This window comes from Gadus chalcogrammus, chromosome 22 (genome assembly GCF_026213295.1).
Source record: "Gadus chalcogrammus isolate NIFS_2021 chromosome 22, NIFS_Gcha_1.0, whole genome shotgun sequence".
Taxonomy (NCBI): Eukaryota; Metazoa; Chordata; class Actinopteri; order Gadiformes; family Gadidae; genus Gadus; species Gadus chalcogrammus.
In genome coordinates this window covers 18,707,185-18,733,960 of record NC_079433.1, presented here as the reverse complement: position 1 = coordinate 18,733,960, position 26,776 = coordinate 18,707,185, and the positions used below count along the sequence as shown (strand labels likewise).

The 26,776-nt window shown below is 44.8% G+C and overlaps 5 protein-coding genes across 9 annotated transcripts in view; 1 reads left to right on the top strand and 4 right to left on the bottom strand.

Annotated features, from left to right (window-relative positions):
- LOC130375750 (pumilio homolog 1-like) overlaps positions 1 to 5,472 on the bottom strand; it is a 28,829-nt gene extending 23,357 nt beyond the window's left edge. For 2 of the 4 annotated variants that reach the window (XM_056582822.1, XM_056582824.1), the window contains exon 1: positions 5,328 to 5,472. The gene's annotated coding sequence lies outside the window, so the exon portion shown is untranslated. The remainder of the gene's footprint in view (positions 1 to 5,327) is intronic. The other 2 variants (XM_056582823.1, XM_056582821.1) reach the window with 2 other exon arrangements.
- A 1,908-nt stretch (positions 5,473 to 7,380) lies between these two features.
- On the bottom strand, positions 7,381 to 12,748 carry LOC130375476 (sodium/potassium-transporting ATPase subunit beta-1-interacting protein 1). The gene is made up of 8 exons (XM_056582416.1): positions 12,575 to 12,748; positions 11,975 to 12,368; positions 10,620 to 10,757; positions 10,118 to 10,198; positions 9,740 to 9,937; positions 9,359 to 9,419; positions 8,333 to 8,414; positions 7,381 to 7,574 (listed from the first exon to the last, which is right to left on the bottom strand). The coding sequence occupies exons 2-8, from the start codon at positions 12,026 to 12,028 to the stop codon at positions 7,565 to 7,567; spliced, it is 624 nt and encodes a 207-aa protein (XP_056438391.1). The 5' UTR covers positions 12,029 to 12,368; positions 12,575 to 12,748; the 3' UTR covers positions 7,381 to 7,564.
- A 711-nt stretch (positions 12,749 to 13,459) lies between these two features.
- LOC130375474 (U5 small nuclear ribonucleoprotein 40 kDa protein) lies at positions 13,460 to 20,704 on the bottom strand. Its single transcript, XM_056582413.1, has 10 exons — positions 20,415 to 20,704; positions 19,947 to 20,076; positions 19,718 to 19,811; positions 19,186 to 19,351; positions 18,833 to 18,955; positions 17,623 to 17,743; positions 16,724 to 16,806; positions 14,837 to 14,898; positions 13,968 to 14,071; positions 13,460 to 13,722 (listed from the first exon to the last, which is right to left on the bottom strand). Exons 1-10 carry the CDS (start codon positions 20,523 to 20,525, stop codon positions 13,673 to 13,675), a joined length of 1,044 nt encoding a protein of 347 aa, XP_056438388.1. The 5' UTR covers positions 20,526 to 20,704; the 3' UTR covers positions 13,460 to 13,672.
- On the top strand, positions 20,677 to 24,522 carry LOC130375475 (zinc finger CCHC domain-containing protein 17-like). 2 transcript variants are annotated; one of them, XM_056582414.1, is made up of 7 exons: positions 20,677 to 20,767; positions 21,323 to 21,469; positions 21,575 to 21,675; positions 21,790 to 21,881; positions 21,960 to 22,060; positions 22,607 to 22,764; positions 23,232 to 24,521. In XM_056582414.1, the coding sequence occupies exons 2-7, from the start codon at positions 21,331 to 21,333 to the stop codon at positions 23,406 to 23,408; spliced, it is 768 nt and encodes a 255-aa protein (XP_056438389.1). In that variant the 5' UTR covers positions 20,677 to 20,767; positions 21,323 to 21,330; the 3' UTR covers positions 23,409 to 24,521. The 2 variants fall into 2 exon arrangements, with proteins under 2 accessions (XP_056438389.1, XP_056438390.1); XM_056582415.1 differs by lacking the exon at positions 20,677 to 20,767 and adding an exon at positions 20,791 to 20,858 and having other exon boundaries at positions 23,232 to 24,522.
- Positions 24,523 to 25,109: 587 nt separating this feature from the next.
- The window catches only part of LOC130375477 (fatty acid-binding protein, heart-like), a 2,824-nt gene continuing 1,157 nt past the window's right edge, over positions 25,110 to 26,776 (bottom strand). The window contains exons 2-4 of the mRNA XM_056582417.1: positions 26,293 to 26,465; positions 26,049 to 26,150; positions 25,110 to 25,635 (exon numbers count right to left, since the gene is read on the bottom strand). Of these exons, the coding sequence (XP_056438392.1) occupies positions 25,582 to 25,635; positions 26,049 to 26,150; positions 26,293 to 26,465 (329 nt within the window). The 3' untranslated portion in view covers positions 25,110 to 25,581. The remainder of the gene's footprint in view (positions 25,636 to 26,048; positions 26,151 to 26,292; positions 26,466 to 26,776) is intronic.

The following is a 26,776-nucleotide window of genomic DNA, read 5'->3' as shown; positions in this document are numbered from 1 at the left end:
ATGCACCTTGAACCTAGGCCGAGAAGTATGATGAAGGATTAGTTTGAGAAGTAGCAGTGTAGTATAAGCATGATTGGTAGTAGTAGTAGTAGTAGTAGTAGTGGTAGTATGATAAATGCCAGCAGTAGAAGTAGAATAATATAATAGCCGTAGTACAATATACCTATTAGTGTGTGAATGAATGGTTGTAAGTCGCTTTGGATAACAGTGTCAGCAGTTATCCCCTTTATAAAAATTTAAATGTGATCGTTATTTTTAAACCATGATTGTTTGACAGTGAATTTGACTCAACGATTATACTTCACATTATAAGGCACAACCTGATGGTATTGCTTGTAAGTATCACCTGGACCCAGCCAACACAGGAACAATTTGACCATAAGGTAGGTTTAAAATAATGGTTTACAGTCTCAAACAATTGCTTGGCCAGTATTTTTTCCCACTCTGACCGGTATAAAGATATTCTAAAACTTAAACGATGGATCCAACTATAAGGCGGTATACATCTCTCACTCATTTGACCACACACTAAAGATGTGAAAGTGACAACTGTCGACCGCAGAACCAGACTGTGGTTAACAGATAATATCAGCTAAAATTAGGGTTCTAAAGGGTTGTATCAGAAGTTCAACAAATAAATGACTTTAAACAGCACTTACTTGCAGATGTAATACCAGGCTGAACACTTGCCGAATAGGCGATTAAAGCAATTTGTCCAAATTTTGACATGCCAATGCAGCTAGGGCTGGGCAATTTGGCCCAAAAATTAAAGCTACTTTAACAAAGATTATATCATTTAATTTGATCAGAAGCTTAGCTTGATTAATTCAACAAACTAAAAATACCAAAATATATGGTCAATCTTTTACAGCATTTGCTATTTTGCAAGCACTGTGGCTTTGGCTGGCATCTGCCATCGCTCTGTGCAAAAACACACCTGCCCTGCCATCGCCTGCCTCTGACACAGGTGCTGGAATGAGTTGGTTTTGTTTCCCATAGACTAGTGATACACCTTATATGATCGTCAACATAGTAATTGTATCACTGTTAATGAAATAAGACCTACAATTGGAGAAAACGGGATTAAAATCCTATGTTTTCCCAAAAACGACATGAACCTTCCACACTACTTAAAACGCAGGTAACGCTCTTTATGGGATGCGAAAGTGTCTGCTAGTATACCCTTCGACGTCACGGCCAAGGGACACCGGAGATGTCGAGTGTGTTGACGTTTAGCCAAGATAGGCTAGAAGTCTCAGACAAGCTTAACCCTAACGCCACGGTGTGTGTGATGTGCGGATGTCTGGAGCTCATTCTGCAGTTGACTTTGATCATAGCGTGGGCGAGAGAGTAAGGATTCCCAGACAACTACACGCTACGGTGTGTGTTGAGCTCCCTATGAGCAGCGATTCATTTTGATGTCCGCGTCCGAGCGAGGGTTAAGCTTCCTGGAATAACATGGCGCTGTGTGGCGCATTTCACCTCATACACAACAACGTTCCTAAAAGAAAGATCACAAAGTTACCATTTGTCATATAACACCCCTTCCTTCCCAGAAATATCCATACAAAACAAATTTTCTAAATAGTCTTTGAATCCCAGTCCAAGGGGCTTTCAAACACTATAGCCTAAGGCCCCGTCCACACTGAACCGGTTTTCGGGTGAAAACGCATAAGTCTTTTGCGTTTGGGCCGACCATCGAGACGGATCCGGCGCTTTCGGTGTGCGAAAACGCACTTTCCTGAAACCAGATCCTAGGGTGGATAAATTAAAAACGGACCTACGCGTTTTCGTGTTAGGATTCGTGTGGACGCCTGAAACGCAAACAATGACGTCATCGCCCCCCACCAGCTGGGCGATGTCAGAGTTGCGTTGATTTATTTTATTTTTGTAGCTTTAAATACAGCCCCTTGGTAAATTGGATTACTAGTAACTACATTAAAAAGTATTTCTGCTCAATCTAAAAAGTTTTTTGTTATATCCTCCTCGACTGAATGTTTGCATACAGCGCGCCGGCTGGATGCACGCAGGCTGGATGCAGCGCCTGGAGACATATTGAAGGCGCTGGAGAACCAGCGCCTTCTACAGCGTTTCTACAGCTCGATGCGTTTTCGCATTTAGTCTGTCTTTACAGAGATATTCCTGAAACGCATCAAAGGAAAACACTAACAGAGGGGAAAAGATCATTTTCGCCCCTGTAGACGGGGCCTAAAACACTGCAGATTTGTCCCCAGTTCCTCTCTCCAAGTTTTTCGGTCCAGCAATTTCACAAACTGTAGGAAAGTATTAATGCTAATTAAAAAATGTAATCGAGCCGCAAAGTACTTCATAAAAAACATTAAGGAATGGCCCTGCTTATGTTGCTGTTATTACCATACCAACAAACAATCAACAAGATATAATTCCTGTTGTCTCCTTGCTTACAGTTGGCAGTTGGGTGCCAAAGCAATGCAACTGTATTGTTAAACTTACCAAGTTACTTATCAAGTTCATAAAGTGATGACATTTTCTTCTATAGTGTCCTGAAATAGAACCAAAAGTAGGAAGCAAAAAAAAAAAAAAAACTGTTCACTAGGCGATACAAAACAAATGAAAAATAAACTTTACACAAACCATTTGAGCTGAACAATTAAACCATAAGGAAAAATTGTCTCACCTATATACACCCGAAAAAGTTCCTAACAAGCGGAAGGCCAGATCGATTTTCCAAACGTCTAACTCAGCCATAGGCTTCCAACGGCTGCTTGGTTAATGGATAACTTTTAAACAAAGGGCGGCCAGTCTATTAAAGTCCTCCACATTTTTATGGTATCAAAAGTTGAAACTAGTTGAACGTTTTTTCGACTTCACTAATCATGAACACAAGAGATTGTTGAAAAGCCAGGCTGAGCTTCTGAAGGGGTGGCTAGCACTTTACCTAATTGGAAGAGTACCCAATATCCTGCCATTCCAAACAATTGTAAGACATAGGCACAATTGTACATCAGCTCACATTGTTTGGAAAAAACATCAATACTTGTTTAAGCATTGAGGAAATCACTACTTGTGTATAGAAATCGATGGATTAACAGGCTTTCGGGTAGGACTGGCAGTTGACTGGCACTGATCTTGGAAGACAGGCTTGTTTTCTCATCTGTGTGCCGAGAGTCGTTTGAGTTTTTAAGTCACAACCACCCTTGTCACGGCTCCTGTTCTGATCAAAAATAAATAATCAGAATCACATTCACGATCTCGTCTTTGATCATTAGCAAATGGGAAGTAGGACAGCGGAAATAATTTGGAGCTAGCTGACGATATGGGCTCATTTAATGCATCGTTTTTATATCCTTATAGTGTAGCCTAACAAACTGTTCCCAGTTACAAAGTTAGAAAAAAATATATATATCATGAAAATACCAATATAACAATAACTGACATTTATTTTGAACTAAAACTAAGACTCCTTGCTTGAGTTCTGCCAACAATATCATACATATCATAAGGTGATGGTCATAAGTCGGTTATAAGGTGATTGCACACAGTAAATTATAACACATAGTTGCAAGTATGAGCAATTGATCAACTTGAGCCTAGGCAATAAATAGTACAACTCAATACTTTGTCTCTATGGGAAGATGTCTAGTGGAAAAAAATAAAAAAGGCCAGTGGAACGCAGGTCCTGGAGGTGGCCATGGAATGTTAGCCTTCTGAGGGTCAGGTCTTACCTACAACTTTTCCAATAAGAACGCATATTTTGTGTATAACAATCACACTTCTTTGGCTTTTCAAAACAACCTTTTCACCATTTACTGTGACTATAGTGACTTGACACAGAACGACACTTTTTCCTTGTTAGTCCTGCACTAAACACGCAATAGTGTAAACTACATTCTGAACACAGAGTGCAATAAGTATTGAAATCCTATTCAACCAATATTTGCACATCTAAAGCACACAGTATAGGTGATATGCCATGTATTATTCAGTTAAAATAGTGATTGCATGGCATTCTATAGAATGTCTTACGCCTATAACAATAATTCTCTGAAATACTTCAGATTCAGGGAATTAGCCCAGAATATCAGGTGGTACTAGTGGCCTACCTAGTTACAGTGCGTCAATTGAGACCCCATTGAATTTGGGGGTGGATTGACTTATCTTCGTACCCATAGAGAATACGGATCACACAAGTCTGGTAATCAGAAATCCAATAGTTGATCTGACATTTGTAATAACTCAAATTTGGGACCATATTAAAACTCTGAAGTGCTATACACCAAGTTCTGGGACATTAAGCTATGTACAGAGAACAAACCTTGCAGTTATCCAGGCAACGTAAAACGCATTATCAGCCTGCTGCAATCACTGTGCAACATAGAGAAGCGCACGCCCACTTCACACACTTAAGAGTGGGATACCAACAGCCATACGTCCAAATGATAAGATACGCCTAAAAATGGCCGGTTAATCTATACCCGTCCATAACAAACGGCGTTTGAACCACTTCCTCGTTGTTGTTGTTTTGAATCGAGGTAATACTAGGCGATAATGTTCTTGTCGCTCTAAACACAAGAACGAAAGTAACTCCCCAAATTCCGACAGTGACCCCCCCGCCCCCCCCCAAACCTTTGCGCACAGCCGCTTGTTATGGTCCGACACCCGGAAATGTCAGATGGGATGTCCATCTAAGTGGCTTAATCATTAATCAGAACTGGGAGCAATCCACCGCATGCCGGCTACAGACCAGGGGTGTGATGTTGTGGCAGAGAACTACTAGCTAGCAAGACATCGGATGTCTTGTACCGTAGCACAACACCAAACTATCGCTCCCCGGAGCCAGCGCTCTCCTAAGGTGACACCGTTAGGCCGATTAAATAACCGATTGTGGATGAAAGGCAGGCTTTGGGGCAATGGATGGTAGCCGGTTGACGTTTGCCTGAGAGCTGTTATGGTGGGTTCACTGCCCAAGTCTAGCAACAATGCATGGCCTCTTGACATTAACTCATCCCGGTCGGAAGGGGGACCGACAGTGGGACGACATGGTGTCCAGTGGTGCACAATCGCCACCTTGCAACACTTGATCGTTATTTTAAAACGCCAGTGAGTCGCCCGGTGTGTCCCGGGGGCTCAGTTCTACAGGTACCCATGACGCGGATGCTAACAAAGGCCTGGGCTGTCTAGAGCGGAAGACCGACACAACGGGAGGAAGAGCTAGGAGGAGGGAGACGGCGCACAGCCCCAAAACACATCCATTTAGCTCCGTCCGGGCGCGATTTGGACAATACCGGGACCTATGTGAGGATAGGGCATGGTACAGGTACTTGTAAACTGCGTGAGACGATACTTACAGGCGGAGGGGGTGGATGGTCACGGATTTCAGCCCCAGTTTCTTTCTGACTCCCAGGCATTCACTCCGACAACATGGCGGCTCGATAGGAGCAGGCAAGAGCACTGCATGATGGGAAAGTATGAGCGAGCGTGCGGTTCATTGCGCCAACTAGGAGGGGAGGGTCGTCGCGATAGACCCTTTGTTAAGGGTGCAAGTATGTAGTTATTACGCTTTGTGTTGACACCTTTTTTAATTATCATTTAACACTCGGTTCCCTTTTGTAAACAGCGAGATGACATTATTGTTATTACTTGCGTCATTGCCGGTAGACAATTGAAAATGGGTGGGCGTTGATGCTGGAAAATAGACACACTGAGCTATAATATATCAGGGGACGGTAAAACGTGTGCTGGGCATGCCGCTTATCAGTGTGAAAAGTACAAGTAGGCAATGAACAAACCTCTGGGCTAATAGGATCTCATGCAAAATAGGCTTGGACTGAACTTGTGATTTCAGATCTAAAAAACTAAGCATGACAACCAGAAGGCCTACCTTTAAAGATGTAGGATGTTTTTTCCTCATCTATTTTTGGTTTTGGATAGATTTTTGTAGCATTTCACAACCGACGTTAGATTAATGAATGAAGGAAAATGTTTTCAAATGTATGCAGATTAATCAAAAATCACAACAGAAGTCAGGTTTAATTTAGAAAGTGATTTTTTTTTTTATTACCTTGAACCTCTCAACACTCAAAATGGACCCCACACCCTCTCTATGTAGACCACCGTTTGTATGTTCGTATCTCCTATCAGCAGCAACAAATTGACATCCCCCTTTTAGGGACGCTGTGTGCACCTCGACGACAGGTGCACACAGAAATCCTTCAGAGCCTTCGGAGTCGTTGGTAGTGGCAATAGATGGTGGTGCAGTTGGGCATCGCCACCAGTGAAGCTAAGACATACAGGTGTGATGGAGAAACTTTTGAGTTTGTGTCTGGCCTCCCCCCGTATTCCAACCCCTCCCCCCCTCGTGACCCCTGACCCTAAAAGTGACCCCTCCCATTTCTAGTTATAAAAACCAACAAAACAATTACTGGCTGGTTATATTTACATGCACAGTACCCCCCCTCCCAGACACACTATTGCCAAATCCCAACGCCATCTAATTTACAGATTACATGTCTAGGACGGATCATTTTGTGCTTCAGTAATAAGCGTAGGACCTTTTGATTTGGAGATACTTGCCTGCCTGTCCTCGTGACTGTATTGTTGAATTCACCTGTAGAGTCGTACAAACAGCTTCCTGGTGTACCGTTAACCCTATAGGCTAAATTCTTCAACAGTTTAGTGGTTTAGTGTTACCCGGACTAACCCGCGGGGGGTGGGGCATTTAATTCAGTGGACAGTGTGTAGAACTGATGGCTTTGGGACCGAGCATTTTCTCGTTAAGACTGCTCTAGCATGACATCATCACATTCTAAAACAACGATATGGAAGAACGGTGCCTCTTTCATTATTATTATTATTATTATTATCCTAATCATCATCATTACGTGACACCCAAAGTGGAAAACACTTGAGAGGCACCAAGTGACAGAGTCCAGGGTGCATTCACTGAGGACAAGCTATTAGTGTGGAGGCACACACACACAAAACATACACACACACACACACACACACACACACACACACACACACACACACACACACACACACACACACACACACACACACACACACACACACACACACACACTGTCGGGAGTGTGGAGAGCTGGCAGTTTGTTGAAGTGTTTCCTGGGTGACCTCTTAGTAGTGTCCTGTAGCTCCGCCCACCCATTTCCTGTTCTTTGCTTCCTGTCACCTTCATCACGTCATCCCGCATGCTGGTACATCCCTGAGCTCTATACATTCTATTCAGGGTAAATGTCTCTCTCTCACTAGCATTCTCTCGCTCTCACTTTCACACACCTAATGTCGCCTAATCTCTCTCTCACACACACACACACACACAGCCCAAACACACACAACATTCTGGCTCACATGCACACTCTCTCCAGTCCACTTTCTTTCTTACTTTCTTTCTCACTCTCACACACACAGACTAAGACATCTCTCTCCTCCTGGATGAGGGGGTGGGGGGAAATCCGTTCTTCAGTGTGATTGTGACACACACAGCAGAGTGTTGTCATGGTGACCAGGTTTCCATCCACAGCGGCACTGTCACGGTTTAGCCTCAAGGGGGCACTGCTGACACCTAACCAGCCCTGTGGTAGAGATGGACACACAGATCATCAGCATAGTACTAACAGCTTTCAATACAGTCCAGCATCTCCATCTCTGCAAGAGTGTTCAGTGGGAGTTAACCAATCAGAACATTAAACCAATGTTTTACAATGCAGCCTGAGATATACATAAGATACGTTTAGTAAAAGCTGAAGTTAATTTCAGCTGTTGCAGAAGTTTGGACTATCAAGTGCAAATAAAACTGGGGAGATACAATGTAAATGACTGATTTTATGTTCACTTTAAACGAAAAATAAATACATACTGTACTACTAACACATCTACCGTATATACCAAATCCATCTAATGTGATGAAGTAAAAGTACGTACACACTTTTAATTGTTGTGTCTATATGGACAAGGCAGTTAAGAGAAAATGTAACATAGGATGTTTGGCAGGTTGGACTCAAACCTGAGGTACTCCAAGGCATATTGTTCACATAGTTGGCGAACTAGTAGGTTGACCCACCAAGCCATCCATTTATAATACATTTACATTTAGGAGATTTTGCAGACGCTTTTATCCAAAGCGACTTACAACCATTAATTCACACATTCACGGCGGAGTCGTAACCACGCAGGGTAGCAGTCAGGGTAAGGCGTCTTGCTCATGGACACCTCAACACTACTCAAACTAGCAACCTTCCGGTTACAAGTCAACCCGCTCTACCTCGTGAGCTTTTGTCGCCCCATCCATAGTCAGCCATCATATGTAAACAGTCTGATGCGGGATACCTACGTGTAAAGTGGCTGGAGTTGAAGGTGCGAGGACTTCTGTGGGGGCTGGTAGCCATAGGAGTCAAAGCCACCAATGAAGTCGACTGTGGAAGTGACAAGAGGACAGGGTAGTGTTACTTTCCTCTCCTTTGGATTGGGTTCGTCAATGTGACGCTCTTTATTACTCACTATCCATTATGCCGTATTCACTGTAGAGTTCAGCATAAGCGATTGCGTCGTGAACCATAATAACGTGGCTGTTTGCTGGGCCATGTGTCTCCATTATAGAGCTGTTCACTCGCTAACAAGGACCGATGTTTCACTGTTGTATCCCTTAGATATAAAAGCCCTGAATTGAATCTTGATTTCCAGCGTTGTCCTTGAACGATATGTTGGTTTTAGTGTCTATTGTATTTCATTTACCAGTATCTCATAATCGAACCCGGGGTCAACTACCGTCATTCTATCAACCTGCATAATCGATCATGTATTATATAACTTATCATATTATCATATAATGTCTTCAGTTGCACATCATAAGAGCACAATATCCAGTCACAAGGAGTCTGAGATCCCAGGTCATTTCATAATGTCTCCAGGAAGGCAGCATGCAACGTGATATTCCCAAAAATGGCAGAGCTACGAACTGACAAGGGGACAGACAGACCACAGGAGACCAGAAAAGATAGACGGACAGACTAAGGGTCCACCGAGCACATCTGACAGGTAGACTGACAGGTAGACAGAAAGATGGACAGCTAACTGAAAATACGTGTTTGACACTCCCCACAAGTGGAGCCCTCACGCCACAACGGACGGAATCCTCCAGAGAGAGATAGACAGAGACTATCTCTATCTCTCACCTTGAGTCAGCCAATCGGAAACACAATAGAAAGCCAAGCTCCCTTGCCACCGCTGCCACGGCAACAAAAACTAAAGCTGCTACTCAGAGTGTTGCTACCCGTCAGCCATCCCTACACCAGACATACGCCTGCAGAGATAACGAGGCTGGGAAAAAGAGAACATTTGGAAAATAAAAAGCACTTACAGCTGTCTTCGTCATCCTGGAAGACTTTGCTCACATAACAGGCGTAAACAAAACCGAAGAGCTGTGGACGAAGGAGAGAGATGGATTGATTCCTGATCACATCAGTGTGTACCACATCTGTGTGTGTGAATTGAGATGTTCTTATATTTTTTACCTAATTACGACCATGGCCTTCAGTACACAAACACTATAATATACTGCACTAGTGAGTACCAAAACTATGGTACTTCAGTCAGGAGAACATTTGACTATCATACATACCATATTACCATTGTAATACTTGGGTAATTACAATGGTAATATGCTATGCGAGTGCGTGTGTGTGTAAGTGTGCGTGTGCGTGTGCGTTTGCGTGCGTGTGTGTGCGTGCGGATCACTAACCGCCAACAAGACTTGTAGTGCCGAGCTCAGCACCTCGATGTACTGGTAGTCAAGGAGACACCCAGAAACGGTGATGACATGGTGGTCGTCCGGGGCGAGGTGGGAGTCGAGCACCGGCGTTACCAGGCAACCAGGCCCATGCTCCATCCACCAAGAGCGATGGAGTGACGTGTTGAAAGTCATCAGAAAGTCCCTGTCCTGTTACAAGCCAAAGAGACATGTGCACAAACACACACCACACACACACATGCATGACGCACACACGCATGACCCACGCACACACAGACATAGAGGGTTAGGTTGGTGTTGTTGGTGCCTTGAAGGATTAGGCAGTCATTCAAACACAAACACGCAGAACAGATCGCTGAGTTGCCTTACCTGGGACAGGTGTCCCACCTCCAGGTAGAAGCAGATGATGAAAGAGTTCCAGCCGACCCACATCACCAGCCACACCGCATACTGCCGAACACACGAGGACAAATCAGTGGGGGTCCGTGTGTGTGTTTAGACGGCTGCTCTGTGTCCCTATTTCAACTCCAAGCGATAAGAATCAGCCTTAATAATCCCTATTGTTCTCTCTTTTTTGTGGGCCCTCAATATGGAGGGGCCCCCCGGGAGAGCAAAGGGAGTGCTGTTGTCATATGTTAAACATGGGGGATGGGGGGCGTGTTGACGGGGGGCCCGGCGTGACATTAGTTTGAGTGGCCCCCGAAAAGATCCTCTGTGTGGCATCAACAGACGCGAGCATGACAGACCCGGCGAGCGGACGCCAGAGTGCCTGAATGAGAGAGAGAGAGAGAGAGAGAGAGAGAGAGAGAGAGAGAGAGAGAGAGAGAGAGAGAGAGAGAGAGAGAGAGAGAGAGAGAGAGAGAGAACTCACAAATATGAGGTATCTGGAGCGGAACTGCACGGTGCCGAACATGCCCAAGATGATGGCCACGATGTGGAGGAAGTTGGCCAGGATGGGGGCCCACTGGTAGCCCAGGAAATCAAACACTTGCCTCTGGAGTGCTGCCACCTAGTAGAAGAGCGGGAGGAGAACACAAACATGAATACATTTTAAGCAAAGGCAAACAAAGGAAAATTCACAAAAACAACATGGCGCACACATGTCTACAAGTAGGCCAATATACAGCATTGTTCTACACTTAGAACACCAGACACCGGTGCACGCGCACGCACACACATACACATGCACGCAAGGGGACAGGAACACACATACACAGGTCTGCCGCAGTTGTTTCCATGGTAACTGCCTGGAGCACCAGCCAGCCCAGTGACTGTAGAGAGAGATGCAACCACCCCCCCCCCCAAAAAAAAATCTCCCCTAAACTAATGAGAATCTATGGCCGAGTCCCTCTGCTGCCCCCCCCAACCCCCCCCCCCCCCCCCCCCCCACACACACACACACACACACACACACACACACACCCCTGGCTAACAATGGCCTCTCCTCTGCTTGGCCCACCGGCACAGGAGCAGCTATTCCTGTACACATTACACACACTACCACGGAAATAATAATATGGCGTATCTCGTTACACTCTTATTACATTTCATTGGAGCGGCAGACAGCCCTCCCCTGAAACACGTGGAACGGCTAAGTTTAACTCCGGAATAGAGACCAGATGAGCCAGAGACTCCCTCGTTCCTTTGATACTCCTTATTTACGAGGTTAGACCGCACACCCGCACACACACCCACGCGCATATCCCCAAAACAACATACTAGTGGAAACACACACACACACACACACACACACACACACACACACACACACACACACACACACACACACACTGATGGAAGGCTGTCCTCTGCATGTCTCTCTCTTTCTTCCATCTTCATCACACACACAGATACTCTTGTTTTATGAATATAATGTGGCACGCGCGCTGACAGCTGCGCCTCAAAGAATTCAGCCGTGACTGTAAGGCCTAGAAGAGGGGCTGTTCCGAAATGGCCTGATTACAATGCTAGGGTCTGTAAAACAGTGGGCTAATTATATCCTCATATTGGGGGAGTTGACAAGCACTTTCAAAATACATAGAATCCAACACACACACACAAAATGTACCCGCAAACACACACACAATGTGTTCTAGAAACAGAAACCCCCACACACACACACACTGTACACGCACAATCATATTGACACATACAGTATGTACAACATACCAACTGTACGTATAGATGCACACGCGACCATGTGCGGGCGCACACACAAACGCTTACCAACTGCAGCGAACATATAGCCAAGAGGGTGCATCTCCCATCACATTTCCCCATCTTGGAGGGTTCAGGACGGGGCTTGGGGCCGCGAAGGCTCCGCGAGAAAGACGGGTCCCCGGTTAGATCCAGACTGCCTGGCGGTCTCAGCTCACACCATTCCCGTCGAATACACCTTCTCCCTGCTTCCTCCTCCCTCGGAGCGCTGAACTGGTGGCACTTTCAGTCAGACGGATTGACCCATCTTGACCGCCGCCTGGCCTGGTCGGTAAATAGGAGCTGCGGCCGGCCAAGGGTTTCACAAGACACAGGGAAACGCAGGAGAGAAGCGGGGGGCCCTCTTACGACGAGGTCTGCGGTCCGACCACCATCGATTACCGAATCACCTTGACCACACCTTCTATTGGACCGCAAGGAGAGAGCACACACAAAGGCACAAAGAAAGACCTAAAGCTGTCATAATGTGCTCCAGGCTGAAGGGAGAAATGAGCATCATATGATAACGGATCACACGGGGGAGGTGGGGAGGAGTGAAGTGACCCGACAGAGGTACTGCTAGGCTAAGTAAAATGTGCTACGGACACAAAGCAGTTCGCTGTGACTCACGGTTTCACCCAAATAACTGAGGATTCCCGATTCCGTCTTTGGTCAGATGTGGTCGATATGCGGATTAAAGTCGAGTCCAACGGATCGATCCCTGAACCGGACGCTTTTTTGGACCGATTTCGCTTCTCCACTCCGTCTCGCGGTGTCTTTGTCAACAATCGGTGCCGGGGCGGGCGCAGGAGGAGCTGGAGGCGAACAGAGGGGGTGGGGGGGCTCTCCCACCCCCCGGAGGAGCTGCCTTGAATCTGCAGCTCCTTGTAATATCTCCATCGTGCGTGCGCCGCCCGGCATCACCGCCAGGCATTTTTGGGAGACAAAAGAAGCCAGGTTCAAAGACGAGAATCAGGCGCCGTGGACGTTTATAGACAATTACTATTGTTATTAATATTGTCAAAAGATGCGCACCCCACCAGGTTGGTCCCGACCTAAGCATATTTTTTATGTCTCATTCAATAATGGGAATACAAACGGGGGGGTTGAGGCTGTTCTTATGCATTAATTATTTACATGAGTGAAAGTTTGCAGTTTTGTCAGATTGTTGAAGTCGTGAATTAAAAATAGCCATACTCAGCTATAGGCTCATAGAATATCACTAAACACTGATATAAAATGACTCATCTCATACAAAGACCAGTGAAACCGGATACCAGTTATATTTAGTGAACCAAGGTTTCTTTAACAGAAATGTTATATTATATTAAAATAATATACCTTTGATTTGCATCGTGTCCCAAAGACGCTTTACATTTGGACCAAATACATTAATATAAAAATACAGCCAAGGATCGTGGTGACGTTTTAGTACCAACAAAAATGGTTTTATTTGACTATGACGTGTGAGCCCCTGACTAATCACATTAAAATGAAAGTCATAATACACAGCTTAAAGGAAGAATGGCGAAAACACTTTTAAAGAGTGAGTTTATTAAAAAGTAAAAGCAAAAACATATCCAAGCTGTTGAACTGAACATAAAAAAAGTTTAAATCCATGTCCTGAGGTTGTTACTAGACTCTGGAATGTCTGCTACCCGATCCAGAAGAGGATTCCCGCTCATATCCCCATACAGACACACACACACACACACACACACACACACACTATTGAATTTCTCCCATGTATAGCCGCTTATCGCTGGCACCAGAAAGCACTGTGGAGAGAGAGAAACAAATAGTTAACTGCGGTGTTTGAACTTGTTAACCTTTTCTTTTTTATACCAACCGATATATTTCCCTTCAATTTTATATGAATGCGTGCATGTGAACTACAACTTTAACCCAACAATTCATAGATACCTACCAACTGCAGCACCATGTATAGAAAATAGGGCTAGTCTAGCCACATGGGCCCTATCCACCTAGCGGCCATCTTGATCTCAGGTGCAGCTGGTCTTACCTATAGGTTCCTCCGGGTGGAAGGCCACCTCGTTGACGGAGCCAGCGTGTCCGGGCAGCTTGTACAGGATCCTGCGGGAGGTGGTGTCCCAGACATACACAAACCTAGAAGGAAGAGCCAAACACATGGTTAACAGACTCATTTAAAGAGGACTTTATTACGTTTCAGAATATTGTGTCCGTTGCCATGACAAATACATGTCTGCATCTATGGAAGCTATCATGACCCAAAAAGACCCCTATTGGGGACGGCGGTTCTTTCCAATATCACATACAAGCATTGTCTGATAGTTCCCCACCCCGCAGCCAGAAGACATGGACAGATAGTCATCTTGCGAGTTGCATTTGATTTGGAGGGGGTAGTATTTGTCAAACACTATCAATGAGATGATAAGGACCAGAGTGACAATAAGTGGAGAAAACAGGGAGAGCGCGCGAGAGAAAGAGAGATGGAAAGGCAAGATAGACTGAATCTGGAGTAAAACAAGACAAACAAGACTCAGTTAGGAACGAAGGGAGCCCACAGCAGAGGGCTGAGTGGGCACTATCACACTGGTGTGTTTGATTCACTAGTCCCTGCAGACGAGTTTCTGAATGGGAACACAAGCAGCAACACCAGGATGTTCAATAAAAAAAAAAAAATTACATTACTGTACAGTTTCACCAAAATATGTCATCATTCTCACATCCTAACCCATGATATCTACCAAGATTTCCCCCTTTTACAAGAAAGACAAAGAACTATCCAAAATCATGTAACCAAATTGAAATAATTGGTGTTTGGTCAACCAAGTAACCGGCCAAGAGCACAGCAAATAATGATGAATTCATTGAGAAGTCAGAGTACACGTCTATGGAGCAGCGTCTCACCTGTCGGCCGAGCCGGCTGCTATCTTGCTGCCGTCTGTAGACCAGGCGCACCTCAGCAGGTTCTGAAAGATAATCCATCATAACCGGAAATTAATAGGACTTTTCACCAACACATGGGGAGATATCTGGTGTATCCTGAAGCAACCAGAACACAGAAACATCTGGAGCTTGTCATAGCATCTCAAAAATAGTTGTAGATATAGTCGCAGAGTTGTTGTTTCATTAGTTGGAAAGGGGCGATGGGGAGACATTATGTAAGGCAAATGAGAATTGTAACTGACTAAGGGTACAATAAAGTAAACAGTCAGCCATCAAAGCACACTGATAAATGTGGGTACATAAACCAAATAATATTGTGATATCACAGTAACAATAAAGCAAAATATGATAAAATTAATGGGCTGTTTTTGCCAAGACACTAGGTTAATTGTTGAGGTTGTCTATCAGCCATGATTTTGTTCAACTCCCGCCTCTCACAGCTTTTGTTTATTCCAAAACAGCACAGTTGGAGTTTGCTTCCATAGCTGGATAAGTAAGTGTAAGTGCTTATCCAGCACTTAAGTAAGTGCTGTAAGTGCGTATGAACGGCCCTGTCTCGGTTAGAGACACCTAAACCTGGAATTTATATTGCTACGACTCAGTGGTTGCACTGGACTGGCTTAGTGGGGAATAGTGACAGTTGTATTGTACATACATACAACTGGTAACTGAGCGCTTCATTTTGATGCAGAAGTGAATGCTTATGCTTAAACGATCACACTGCCTAAAATGCATCTACTATCTTTGCTGAAAACCCTTAAGCCCAACTCACACCGGCGCCGAGTCAAAAAGAACGCCCCCATTATTCCGGGTGTACTAGCCCACACTGGCGCCGCCTAGGTGCGCGGCCCAACTAGGCTTCACGCCACTGTCCTATTACCTAGCGTCACCGCCCCTGAAAAAGCGCTTTTTTTTAAAGCTGTTTGGTACATCCCGGCTTGATACAAGGTCCTGTACACATGGAGATTGTTGATTACCTAGATAAATAATTCCACAATGCAAAAGGAATGAGCAATGAAAGTAAATAAAGTGTGTAAAGTGACTAAACGGTAAAGTGCCCGACAGTACATAAAGTAACTATGAATGAATGTGACTATCATTGTAAGCACAGAGGATCATTGGCATCAGGGCCATATATGTAGTCATAAAACAACTGGTATGACGTTATGGTAGCCTATACCGACTAAGTTTGTTGATCTGCTTCTTTCAAAACATATCACAACAGTGCTGCAGCGCGCCACTTCCTGTTGATGCTACGGGCGGCTTTTGGGGCGCATCAAATGCGCACCGCTGTGCTTCGGCGCCGGTGTGTGGCCGGCTTTTAATTTACGCCTCATCTCCTCTTAAAGTTTGTGAGCATGCGCAGTGGCCTGTGAACACAGACTGTATAGATTTGTTTGTTTGTTAGCACAAACAGCAAGGGCAGCTCATAGGCGCTAACTTGTTTTGCATAAAACAAAAATATAGCTTTGGGAGTTTCTTAATGCTTGTTTGGAGTATAAATAATGTTGATCCCGGACTGCCTTATTTCGGAAAACATGTACACCGTGAGAGGAATGGGGAGTGGAACAAAGATCATGGCTGATTTAATCTGGAAATTGACAATGACAGCTATTAACAGGGTCTGAGAAAACCTGACCAATCCTCTAAAGAAAGAAAAAAAAGGAAAGTAACATTGGGGTAGGAAACCATTATCACAATAATATATCTATACTAGCAAATCTATCCAATTGGCCTTTTGATTTAAGGTGGCCGAATGGCTGCTGGGGGTCAAAATGTGGTGTCACTCTATTGTCTGTAGTGGTACATGCTGACGCAGATACGACCAGCGATGTACCCTCCAATTACCTTCTCAAAGTTGTGGACATTCCCCTGGAAGATCTTCACACACCTCTCCTTGGGAGCGAAGGGCCTGACGTCCCAGATGCGCACTGGACATGGAGATCAATAGATTATATTAAGCATAACAGCATAACTTCAGTAAAATACACTCTCTGGCCCAACGAACACTCAATGGAATTGATGTTGACGTCTTGTATTTTTTAACAACGCCGTGCCAACCAGTGTCAGGGGGAGTGTAGATTATACAGAGACATTCAACAAGATAAACATTTGAAATGGCAGCCATTACAAGTGGATCTGATGTGGTGAAATGCGATTACACAGGAATCACAGCACCATGTGTTTCTGAATGTGATTGCAGACGGTGACGTATCGACCCTGTCTCTTGGAGAACACAGTATCTAATCGAATACAGAGTACGACCCCCGTGTATAAATGTACAATGGTGTCCCGGTCGGTAGGCCAGCCTGGCCTTGTGGTATACTCTGGTCCGGGTGTTATCTCTGTTATCTCTGTCAGTCACCATGGTCACTGTACGTATCGTAGGACATGACGGAGATAACACGGACAAACTGAGCATGTTTGCCTTCACTGGCTATATCAGGTTCGTCTGAGTGCGTTACGCTTCCCAGACACCTAAATAAAACACCCCGGTGTATGTAGAAATGTTGAACTCGGGCTGAACCGATTAGGATGTCTTCGTCCAAGATAGGGTTCATTTTCTTGTACACATAGTACAACACAACGGTTTTTGTTTGTGGATCTCAGTCTGTACTGGCAGTTGACTTTGATGTCCGCTTCCAAGAGTGTTAAGCTTCAAGGGCACTTATAGTACAACACCAGTGTGGCGGGTTTCCTAAACAACATGCCTCATTAAAGTGTTCCTACAAGGCAGACTCCCCTACCCGTGTTATCCATGGAGTTGGAGAGCAGGTACGAGCCCTCTGAACTGAGGCTGAGGCCGGTGATGGAGTCACTGTGACCGTGCATGCTGTAGATGAGCTTGTTCTGCCTGAGGTCCCACACCTGCACGGCACAACGCAAAGGAACATCCACCTTTATGTTTAGCAAATCACATAAAGTTCTCCCTGCAAAAACGTAAAATTTGTTGTTTGCTTTATGGAAGTCACCCCCAAGTTCTTGTGGGTTTCATGACCAATGTCAATGTTGTAGGCATTTGGTTGAAAATCCAACGCACTAGTGGTGCAACGGTTCACGGGTTCCCCGTGATCTGTACGGATCAACCCTCACGGTTCGGGACACAAGTGATCCACGGATCGGCTGATATAAAAAAAAGTTGTGCGTTCACGTGATCAGCGCATGTTTAGAGGACAATTCAGGTATTAACAACATCATCAAGTATCGTACCGAAATACAGTTTCTGTTGTGTTTTATTTGGCGTTCCGTAAATCCCATTGAAACGGAAACCGGACATGTTAATGTTCGGTTGTGTAGTCTTTTCGCTCGGTTCTCCGTATCAACAGTAGGGCTAGAACTGAGCGAAAAGACTACAACCAACCCCCCTTGCAATGAGCAATGAGTCTTCCAACCGAAATCAACGGATTTACAAAATGCCAAATAAAGCACGACAGAAACTGTATTTCGCTACCATACTAGAAGAAAAAAAAGATGATGAGGATATCTGCATTGCCTTGGGAGAGTAGACTCTAAACTCTTCCCAGGCAATGCAGACATCCTGAATTGTAAATCCAGGGTTAGGGATTATTAACTATCCATGTTAAAAATAAGGAATAATGATTGCAATTTTTTTAAATATTGACCATGTTTAAAGGAAGCAGGATTATTACCTAATTTTCACTTTATTTTGTTTTTACACATTTGAAGATTTTATTTAGTCACATTTGTCTTATTATCTTTATTGTTGTTCCGAAAATGATCCGACCCTTGACTCAAAAACCGTGACACGATCCGAACCGTGAGTTTTGTGATCCGTTGCACCCCTACAACGCACAAATATAAAAATAGCACTTGGTAATCATCAGTGATTCATGATGATTCAAACTGCCACATCAACACAAACAGAAATACTGCATGCAAGTAATTTATCTAATGTGAATGTGATGCATTTTCATTCCGATTGCTGGAAGGCCGTACCTTGATGTCGTTGTCGATGCCTCCAGACAGGATCTGATCGCTGGTGTCGTTGAAGGTGACCGCCAGCACCTGGTAGGTGTTCTGGAAGGTGTGGACCGCCCCCTTTTTGCGTATGTCCCATAACTATCACAGCCACAAAACATCAAAGCGACAACAAAAGTTTGGTTTATATAGGGTTCAAGAACATTTCATACATATTTCTTACCATCAATTATTCTTGCATTTACCGCTGTTCAAATACGATCACACCACCTCACATCCACAATCAACCTTAAAGATAGGTATATATATTTTTTCATCTTAAGTAACAGTAAGCGATACTGTGATTGGTTGCCGGGCTCCTGTGGCTGTACCTTGACGGTGCCGTCGTCACTGCCGGTGCAGACCAGCTGGGGGCCGCGGCGGGCTGGGTAGCAGGAGTTGACGAAGGAGCTGTGGCCCTTCAGGCGTTTCAGCCTCTCCCCTGTCTCACTGTCCCACACGCCCACCGTCTTGTCCGTGCTGGCTGAGAACAGCGTGCTGGACACAAAGGCAGAAACTTCCTTACTTGTTCATATCGAGTTGGGACTACAGTACACGTTTTGTCCTTGTATTTTGTTGTTTTATGACCTATATCCTCATGTAGTATGAGGTTCCAACAGTGCCCTCATGTGGTAATAACGTTTGATCCATCATCTTGTATTATTAATGTATTCATTTTCATGTATTAATAGCTACCAACTGTACCCAGACTAGATTCTACAGTTGTGGCACAGCTACTCAACACGCTAAATTCCGCTAATTTTCAGCCTTCTGTCATCAACATTTCTATCATTTTGCAGTTTTCCTTCGTGATAGATTTCTTTAGTTAATCTAGGTTGTTTTTCGTTATTTTGAGATTCTTACCTGCCATCTGTGTTGTAATGCAGCTCCATCACTGCACCACTGTGCCCCTTAAGAGTAGCAAAGTTATCGCAGTCTCCATACACGTTCCACATCACTGGAAGGGGTGCAAGACAGAAAGCCAAGGTTACATATCTAATCTGCCGAAATGAATGTCAAAGAAGGCATACTAACTTTTTGAAGGATCAGCTTCGGAAGAGTAATATAATACTTTACAGATGAAAAAACGTACATATGAGTCTGTCAAATCCCGAGGAGGCCAGTGTGGCTCCGTTGGGGTGAAACTTGCAACAGTAGACCTCTCCTTCATGACCAGACATCAACATGATGGGAGCCTGGAGGCTGGAACTCCGCGGTGGACCCTACGCAGAAAGACGACCATATCAGCTAATAAACGTAACGTATACGTAATCATTATGAAATCTGCATACCTCGGAACACCGATTTTGAATGGACTAAATTATGATACAGGACACGTAGAGAGTACAGGGTGATGCATTCTGATTTGTATGACAATTAAAATCAACACACATCAGAATACAATGGACAGTAGTACAGCGTTGAGATTGAAAGAGAGCGCGGTTATACTTTGCAGTCAAGTATTTTAGTGCATTAGAAACTGAAATGGCTGTTTTGCAGCTCTTTAGAGCATTTGCAACTAAAACCACACATTTTGTTAGCAGACTTTGACTTTCCATACCATGGCCACGAGTTGTTGCGACTGAGCCGCAGCGATCAGCTCCGTGCGGGGCCGCTTCACACCGGTGGCGACCACAGCCATGTCGGCCGCTCTCTTTTTCTGCTCGATCATCCTCGCTACTTTATGAAACGTTGATTTAAACTTGTATAAATTCCGCAAATGAATGAACACTTTCGAATACCAACGTTATGCTAACAATGGCTTCTCTACGCGTCGGCCTAGTACTTCCGTTAGTGGCGAACGTCCCGATTGGCTGGTGTTGGCGCTGACCGCGTTGATTGGCTGGGGTGCATGTTGACAAACTCTTGCGCACCGGATGTATTACTGAATCGACTCTCCTGCAAACACGATAGGTAATAATAAGTATTGTTGAAATGATTTCCCCTTGATATAAATAAGCACAACTAATTGATTACGCCATTGTGTTAAGTCCTTTTCAATTGGGTATTTCCGCCTGTTTGCATTTTTTGGGTAAAACTTGTTTAGCCAACGTTAGCTATTGTATCCAATGAGCTTAGCCCACTAGCATGGTCCCCACACAGTGAACAGCGCACACCGGGGAAGGGGGCAGCCCGTAAACAAACCTTGTACAAACCACTATTACATCTGCATAGATCAAATTGTGTCTACAACAAACCGACTTTATACTAGTTCTTCAGTATTGCAGTAAAACACACAATTATACATTCCATACAAATTGTTTTTACACACCTTTCCATTCAATTCCATTGAGATTTTACTCTGGCTAAAATGTTTAATGATATGTACACTTATGATAACGCTTTGGCAAAACAAATAGTTACATTATCGGGATCTTCACCTTTAAGGTGAACAACACATTAGTTATTCCTTGTCCGTCATTCCACTGTGATCCACTTTGTTTTTTCCCTTCCACAATTCCGCTGCAGTATTAACCATGTCGGATTCGGATGGACCCCCGCCTGAGCCAGCAGGGCTTGATGGTCTCCCTCCCATGTACAGCATCGCTAAGGGGGAAGTGGTCTCTGTGCAAACATATGGAGCGTTCGTCCGCCTCCCCGGATACAGAAAGGAAGGTAACTGAGTGTGTGAGTTTGTAAGAGTTGAGCTCAAGTTTATAGTACATTACAAAATACGAAAGTACATTAACGTGCCTCAACCCTCTCTCTCTATGAAAACAGGCCTCGTACACGTGAGTGAGATGTCGGCCTCACGGGTCGAGAACGCTTCAGAGATCGTGGAGATGGGAGAACAAGTGTGGATCAAAGTCATTGGAAGAGAGGTACCCACACACACCTCCTGATACAGTGATGTGTAATGAATAACCTCACCCTCAGATTAGATAATGTGTTCTCAGAGAGCATCACCACCTTTTCTCTGTCCTCTTGTGTTTCAGATTCAGGGTGAGAAGGTCAAGTTGTCCTTCTCCATGAAAGCTGTCAATCAGGGCACTGGGCGGGACATGGACCCGAACAATGTTATGGCCGAGTAAGTTTTGCTAATTATTTTTTGCGGTGTGTGTCCTATGCCCATGTGTGTTAATCATATCCCTATGTGTGTTCATAGGCAGGATGAGAGACGACGGAGGAGCTTCAAAGATCACACTGGGAGGAGAATCACTCTGGACGCGGTGCTGAACACAACCTGCGCCAAGTGTGGCTGCAAGGGTAAGGAGCCACCTGGGACACGTTGTGGTTTAGAGCTCTTATGTTGACTTCAGAACGCAGCATTACTTGTCTTTTGTACTCAGATTTTGATGGAATGCTTTGATTGTTCGTGACCTCAAGTCACTTGGGATTAACAAACCTACCTAATGACAGTTCACAATGTTTATATTAGGTGTGACAGTGTTTCCCCCAGCACTGTATGGTTAAGGCGGCCGCCTTAACAACAATAGGGCCCCGCCTTGACTACCAATGTACTGATTGTTTTTTTTTAAATATATATGTATTTTTTATTTTATTTTATTTTTTTAAATATAGATAAATAATGCATTGGCAATACTGTCCACAACAATAGTCTCGCCGTAAAGCTTTTTGAATGGTATTGAAACGGCGGCACCTGAAGGTTGTATCTAATACTGAGAACTGAACCCCTAACCGAACTGAACCCCCACCACCTCGACTAGGACCTTTCCTGGGGGAAACACTCTATGAACCCCTGTATAAGGGACCTCCTTCTAATTTGATTAAAAATGTGCAACCTTTTCTCAGGTCACTTCACAAAAGACTGTTTTTCTACGCCGGGGCTGCAGTACGCCCTCCTGCCTGACGTAGGCGAGGAAGAGCCACAGCCGCCTCCACAGCCGGCCTCCGCAGTACCACTGCAGCCAGACGCAGAGAAGAAGAAGAAGAAGAAAAAGGAGAAGAAGGCGAGCATACAAACGTTTCTGAGATAGTGAGATGTGTGTGTGTGTGTGTGTGTGTGTGTGTGTGTGTGTGTGTGTGTGTGTGTGTGTGTGTGTGTGTGTGTGTGTGTGTGTGTGTGTGTGTGTGTGTGTGTGTGTGTGTGTGTGTGTGTGTGTGTGTGAGAGATGCTGAAGTGGTACATCGTTCACCCCTTCTGTACCGGGTTATAATACCTTCAACAATCAATGAGCTAAAATATGTATACAAACAAGTTATACATGAGTATTAACAGCATAGTAATGATGCTATGGTGGATCGCTTTTCAAGCAGCACATTTTATACTTTCCTTCTATGTTATGCCCTCTGGTGAACTTAGATGAATTGTTGTCGTTGTCTGTTGGGATTTTACTTTTGTTCACCAAGCAGACTATTAATCTAAAAGGGCACCACATGAGAGACCTATTCAATTATTTTATTTTATGACCACCAGGAGAAGAAGGCGAAGAAGAAGAGGAAGAGAGAGAGGAAGGACTCTGACAGTGACGGCAGCAGCAGCAGCGACGGGGCGACGGCCTCCAAAAAGGCCAAGAGAGGGCGCCACACACAAGACCGGGAGGACAAAAAGAAGAAGAAACACAAGAAAACCAAATCCCACAAACACAACTGAGACACCACGCTTTTATTTCAACACACACGCTCGCGCATGCACACCCGATTGCAACCAGAACAGCTCCAGAAGGAGAAGTGTTGGAGAGCAGAATGATGAACGGACTTCCTCTTAAACTATTCTTAAGCAAAATCAGTAGACGTCTTTCACCAGACATTTTTTTCTTTGTGTTATTTCTCCTCATAAACTTCTGTGAACCGGAAGCTTCCATAATAGTGAACATTACCTAAGGACTGCCTTTAACGTATTTTATTCCACATGCCAAGCAAGTTCAGAAAAAGGCAGACGTGGCGAAGATAAGCGTGGCTGTGTCCTTGAGTAACCCCAGAGTCGCAGGGCTTCAGGTAACCAGATAGGTGGACCAAACGTCCATCCCCATTGGATATCCTCATCTTGTTTACAACTCTCGGGTTACCTGTAGTCCAGGAAATCCAATCAAGGATGACAAGGTTTGTATTGGTTGAATTTTGGTCAACTACTACGAAACAAATGACATGAAATCAGATGCCTTAATAGGAAGTGGCAAAAACAGACAGGAAGTGTGGATACCCACACAGACACTGACAGAGATCATGCACTATGGCGGTATCCTGTTTCTGCCAATCTCTTCCGGTGTGTGTGTGTATAGTGTGTGTCTTTCCACTGGTCATCAAATGTCTGCTTAGTGTTCACAGTCTGCATGTCTCACCGAGTCCTAATAAAAAACATCCAAGAAATGTTAACACTGAAGGATCCTTGTTGTAGGTGGACAGAAGCATCGTAGGTTTATGTGGAGCTCTGGAAGCACTCGATCAATTGAGGTCATTGGATCAGACGGATAAGAGCTGTTTCACCTGCACACAACAGGTCGGCTCAGACTGGGAGGTCACACACGTGGTGGTTACAAAACATGACCCAGTTGTGTTTGTTATCGGGGGTGAGCAAGATGACCTTGACCAGTGTCAATAGAAGATAAGGATTCATTTAGAACAAACATTGAGTTTTCTACTGTTAATCTTGATTTGCAAATAGCTCGTACAATGTTAAACAATGTGGGTCTGGAGGCAATTTACACTGGTTGGCTCATGAATCGCACCAGTATGCATGCAGAAGTTGCTTGGCACCATGATTTATATGCATGTAGTGAGTTGGTTTCGATAAAGAATTCTTCAGAACGCTGGTTTGTTCGACTGGCAACGCCCTCATCAATCAGGACCTCCATCAATAACGCCCTCCAACTCATCAATCAGGACCTCCGACTCACCAATAACGCGCTCCCACTCATCAGTAACAACCTCATACTTATCAATCACAACCTCAATCAGGACCTTCTCCCCAATCACGCAGGTCACTTCGAACGAAAATGCCTGTTGTAATTCTGATGGTTCCGTAAGAGGACAATTGCATAGCTAAGTGATAGCTTAGATTCAAACAGGTGTAATTCAAGAGCTAATGGCTATTTATTTAGTGACGTCCATCAGCGTGAAGCTCTCTTGAACTGGCTAGACACAGTGACCCTTGCCCTGGTTGGCACTGTGTTCTAAACACATGACACCCCAATCTACAGTAGGAAGGTATGCTCCGGTAATAGCTCACTGCAGGTTTACAAGTAGAACCATACGCACAAGGGCCGGTGATCGACAACTCCATGGTTAGGTCACAATTTCCCTTCATCTAGCCAAGGTATAAATAACCCGCACATCAGGCTGTTACACTAAATGGTGCCTTGAACTTATTTTTTATTTACTGAGCAACATTTTACATTCATACACTTTATTTTCAAAGTACGTATTAAAGAAGTACCATTTTGAGTTTTCAATTTCTTTATTTTTCCAACCTTTCCATTCCTGGGAACTTGTTCGGGAAAGGTTCAAATACTTTTGGCACAAAAAGAATAATGAGATGGAGGGACACTGGGCCAGATATTTGTTGAGGAACGATATAATAAAAACTTAACCACAGTGGTTTATTCTCAGTATGGTACAAAGAAGCAGTAAACAACAAAGCGAAATGTCAGGCTAAAAGGAGCGGATGTCAACAGTGAGGTCGTAACTGGGTACACGGCGAGAGAGAGAGAGAGATTGTGAGGACAACTTCTACTCCCTCTCACCCCTTCCTTATGTCTTGGTTGAGGGTCTTTCTCGGTTAAAGTTGATGTAGCTTTGGTTCTTCCACACTGGAGGAAGCTGGGTAATTATTCACCCTTGACGTAGTGCCGTGTCGATACAATGTCTCCCATTGTAAGTGTCTGTGAAGGAGACAGAGAGAGAGAGGGGGGGGGGGATAAGAGTATACATTCAAACCCAGAGTACATAGCAGACAGCAAATACTTAATGTCAAATGGAAACAAATAAATGCACAAAATGCACAAAGTTAACCTTATTCTCACCTCTGTACATACCCAGAGGGTAAGATGTACTAAGGGTAATGTTTTTACGAGTCATTCAGCAGATGTTTGTATCGAAAGTGACTCAGTGAAGTGACATACTCAATTCAAATATATGTGGTGAAGCAGCAGACAGGGTTTGGGCGCCTAGCTGATAGACTGCAGGGGTGGGAGTTCATATGCTTTCGGCTGGGACATTGCCTGCCATACGAGCCGCTATACACACACACACACACCATCCCTCTAAAACACGAACACAGATAACGTCTACTGACCAGCAGGAGGGTGTTGTCGGTGACTTCCCTGACCAGACTGGTCTCCTTGCCGTCCCACTTCTGGACGTGCACCAACTTGCCTCCGTCTAACGTAACCAGGGACTGCAGAACACACACAGATGTGATTAATGCATTACATACACACACATAACCGACACACAGTAACACTCACTACAGTAACGCCATTGGTTGGTCGAAGGGAAGACACCAGCAAAAAGTTGGCGATGAACCTCTGAGCACTCACCGCGGACTTCCTGTCGTCGGCGGTGTTCTCCTCGAACTCCTCGCCGATCTTGAAGGTAATTTCAGAGTTCTTGAAGGTGCTCTTGGTCTCCAGCTTCACCGTGTCTCCTTCCACGCTGATGATGGTGGTGGGTTTGATCCGGCCGCCCACCTGGCGCATGGCGAAGCCGATGCCTGCAGGAGGGGGCAGAGAGTCCTGGGTGATGTATGCTCAAGGGAGGGGCGGCGAGGGCCGGGCTACGGCGACCTGTTTCCGACCTTTGGTTTATGCATCGAAAAACTTTGAATGAATCGTTACTGCATTGCGCTGAACGGACACGGGTACCAAAGGATGTGTCCGGGGACCGTGTCCCGTTGGGGAAGCAGAATAGCATGGCATTGCCCTGCTATTTTCTTTGAGCCAACACCCCAACCAAGCAAATCTGCGCCGTACGTATTAACCCCCTCCGTCCCGGTGTGTCCTGCAGGTCCGGGCCTGAAGCCTC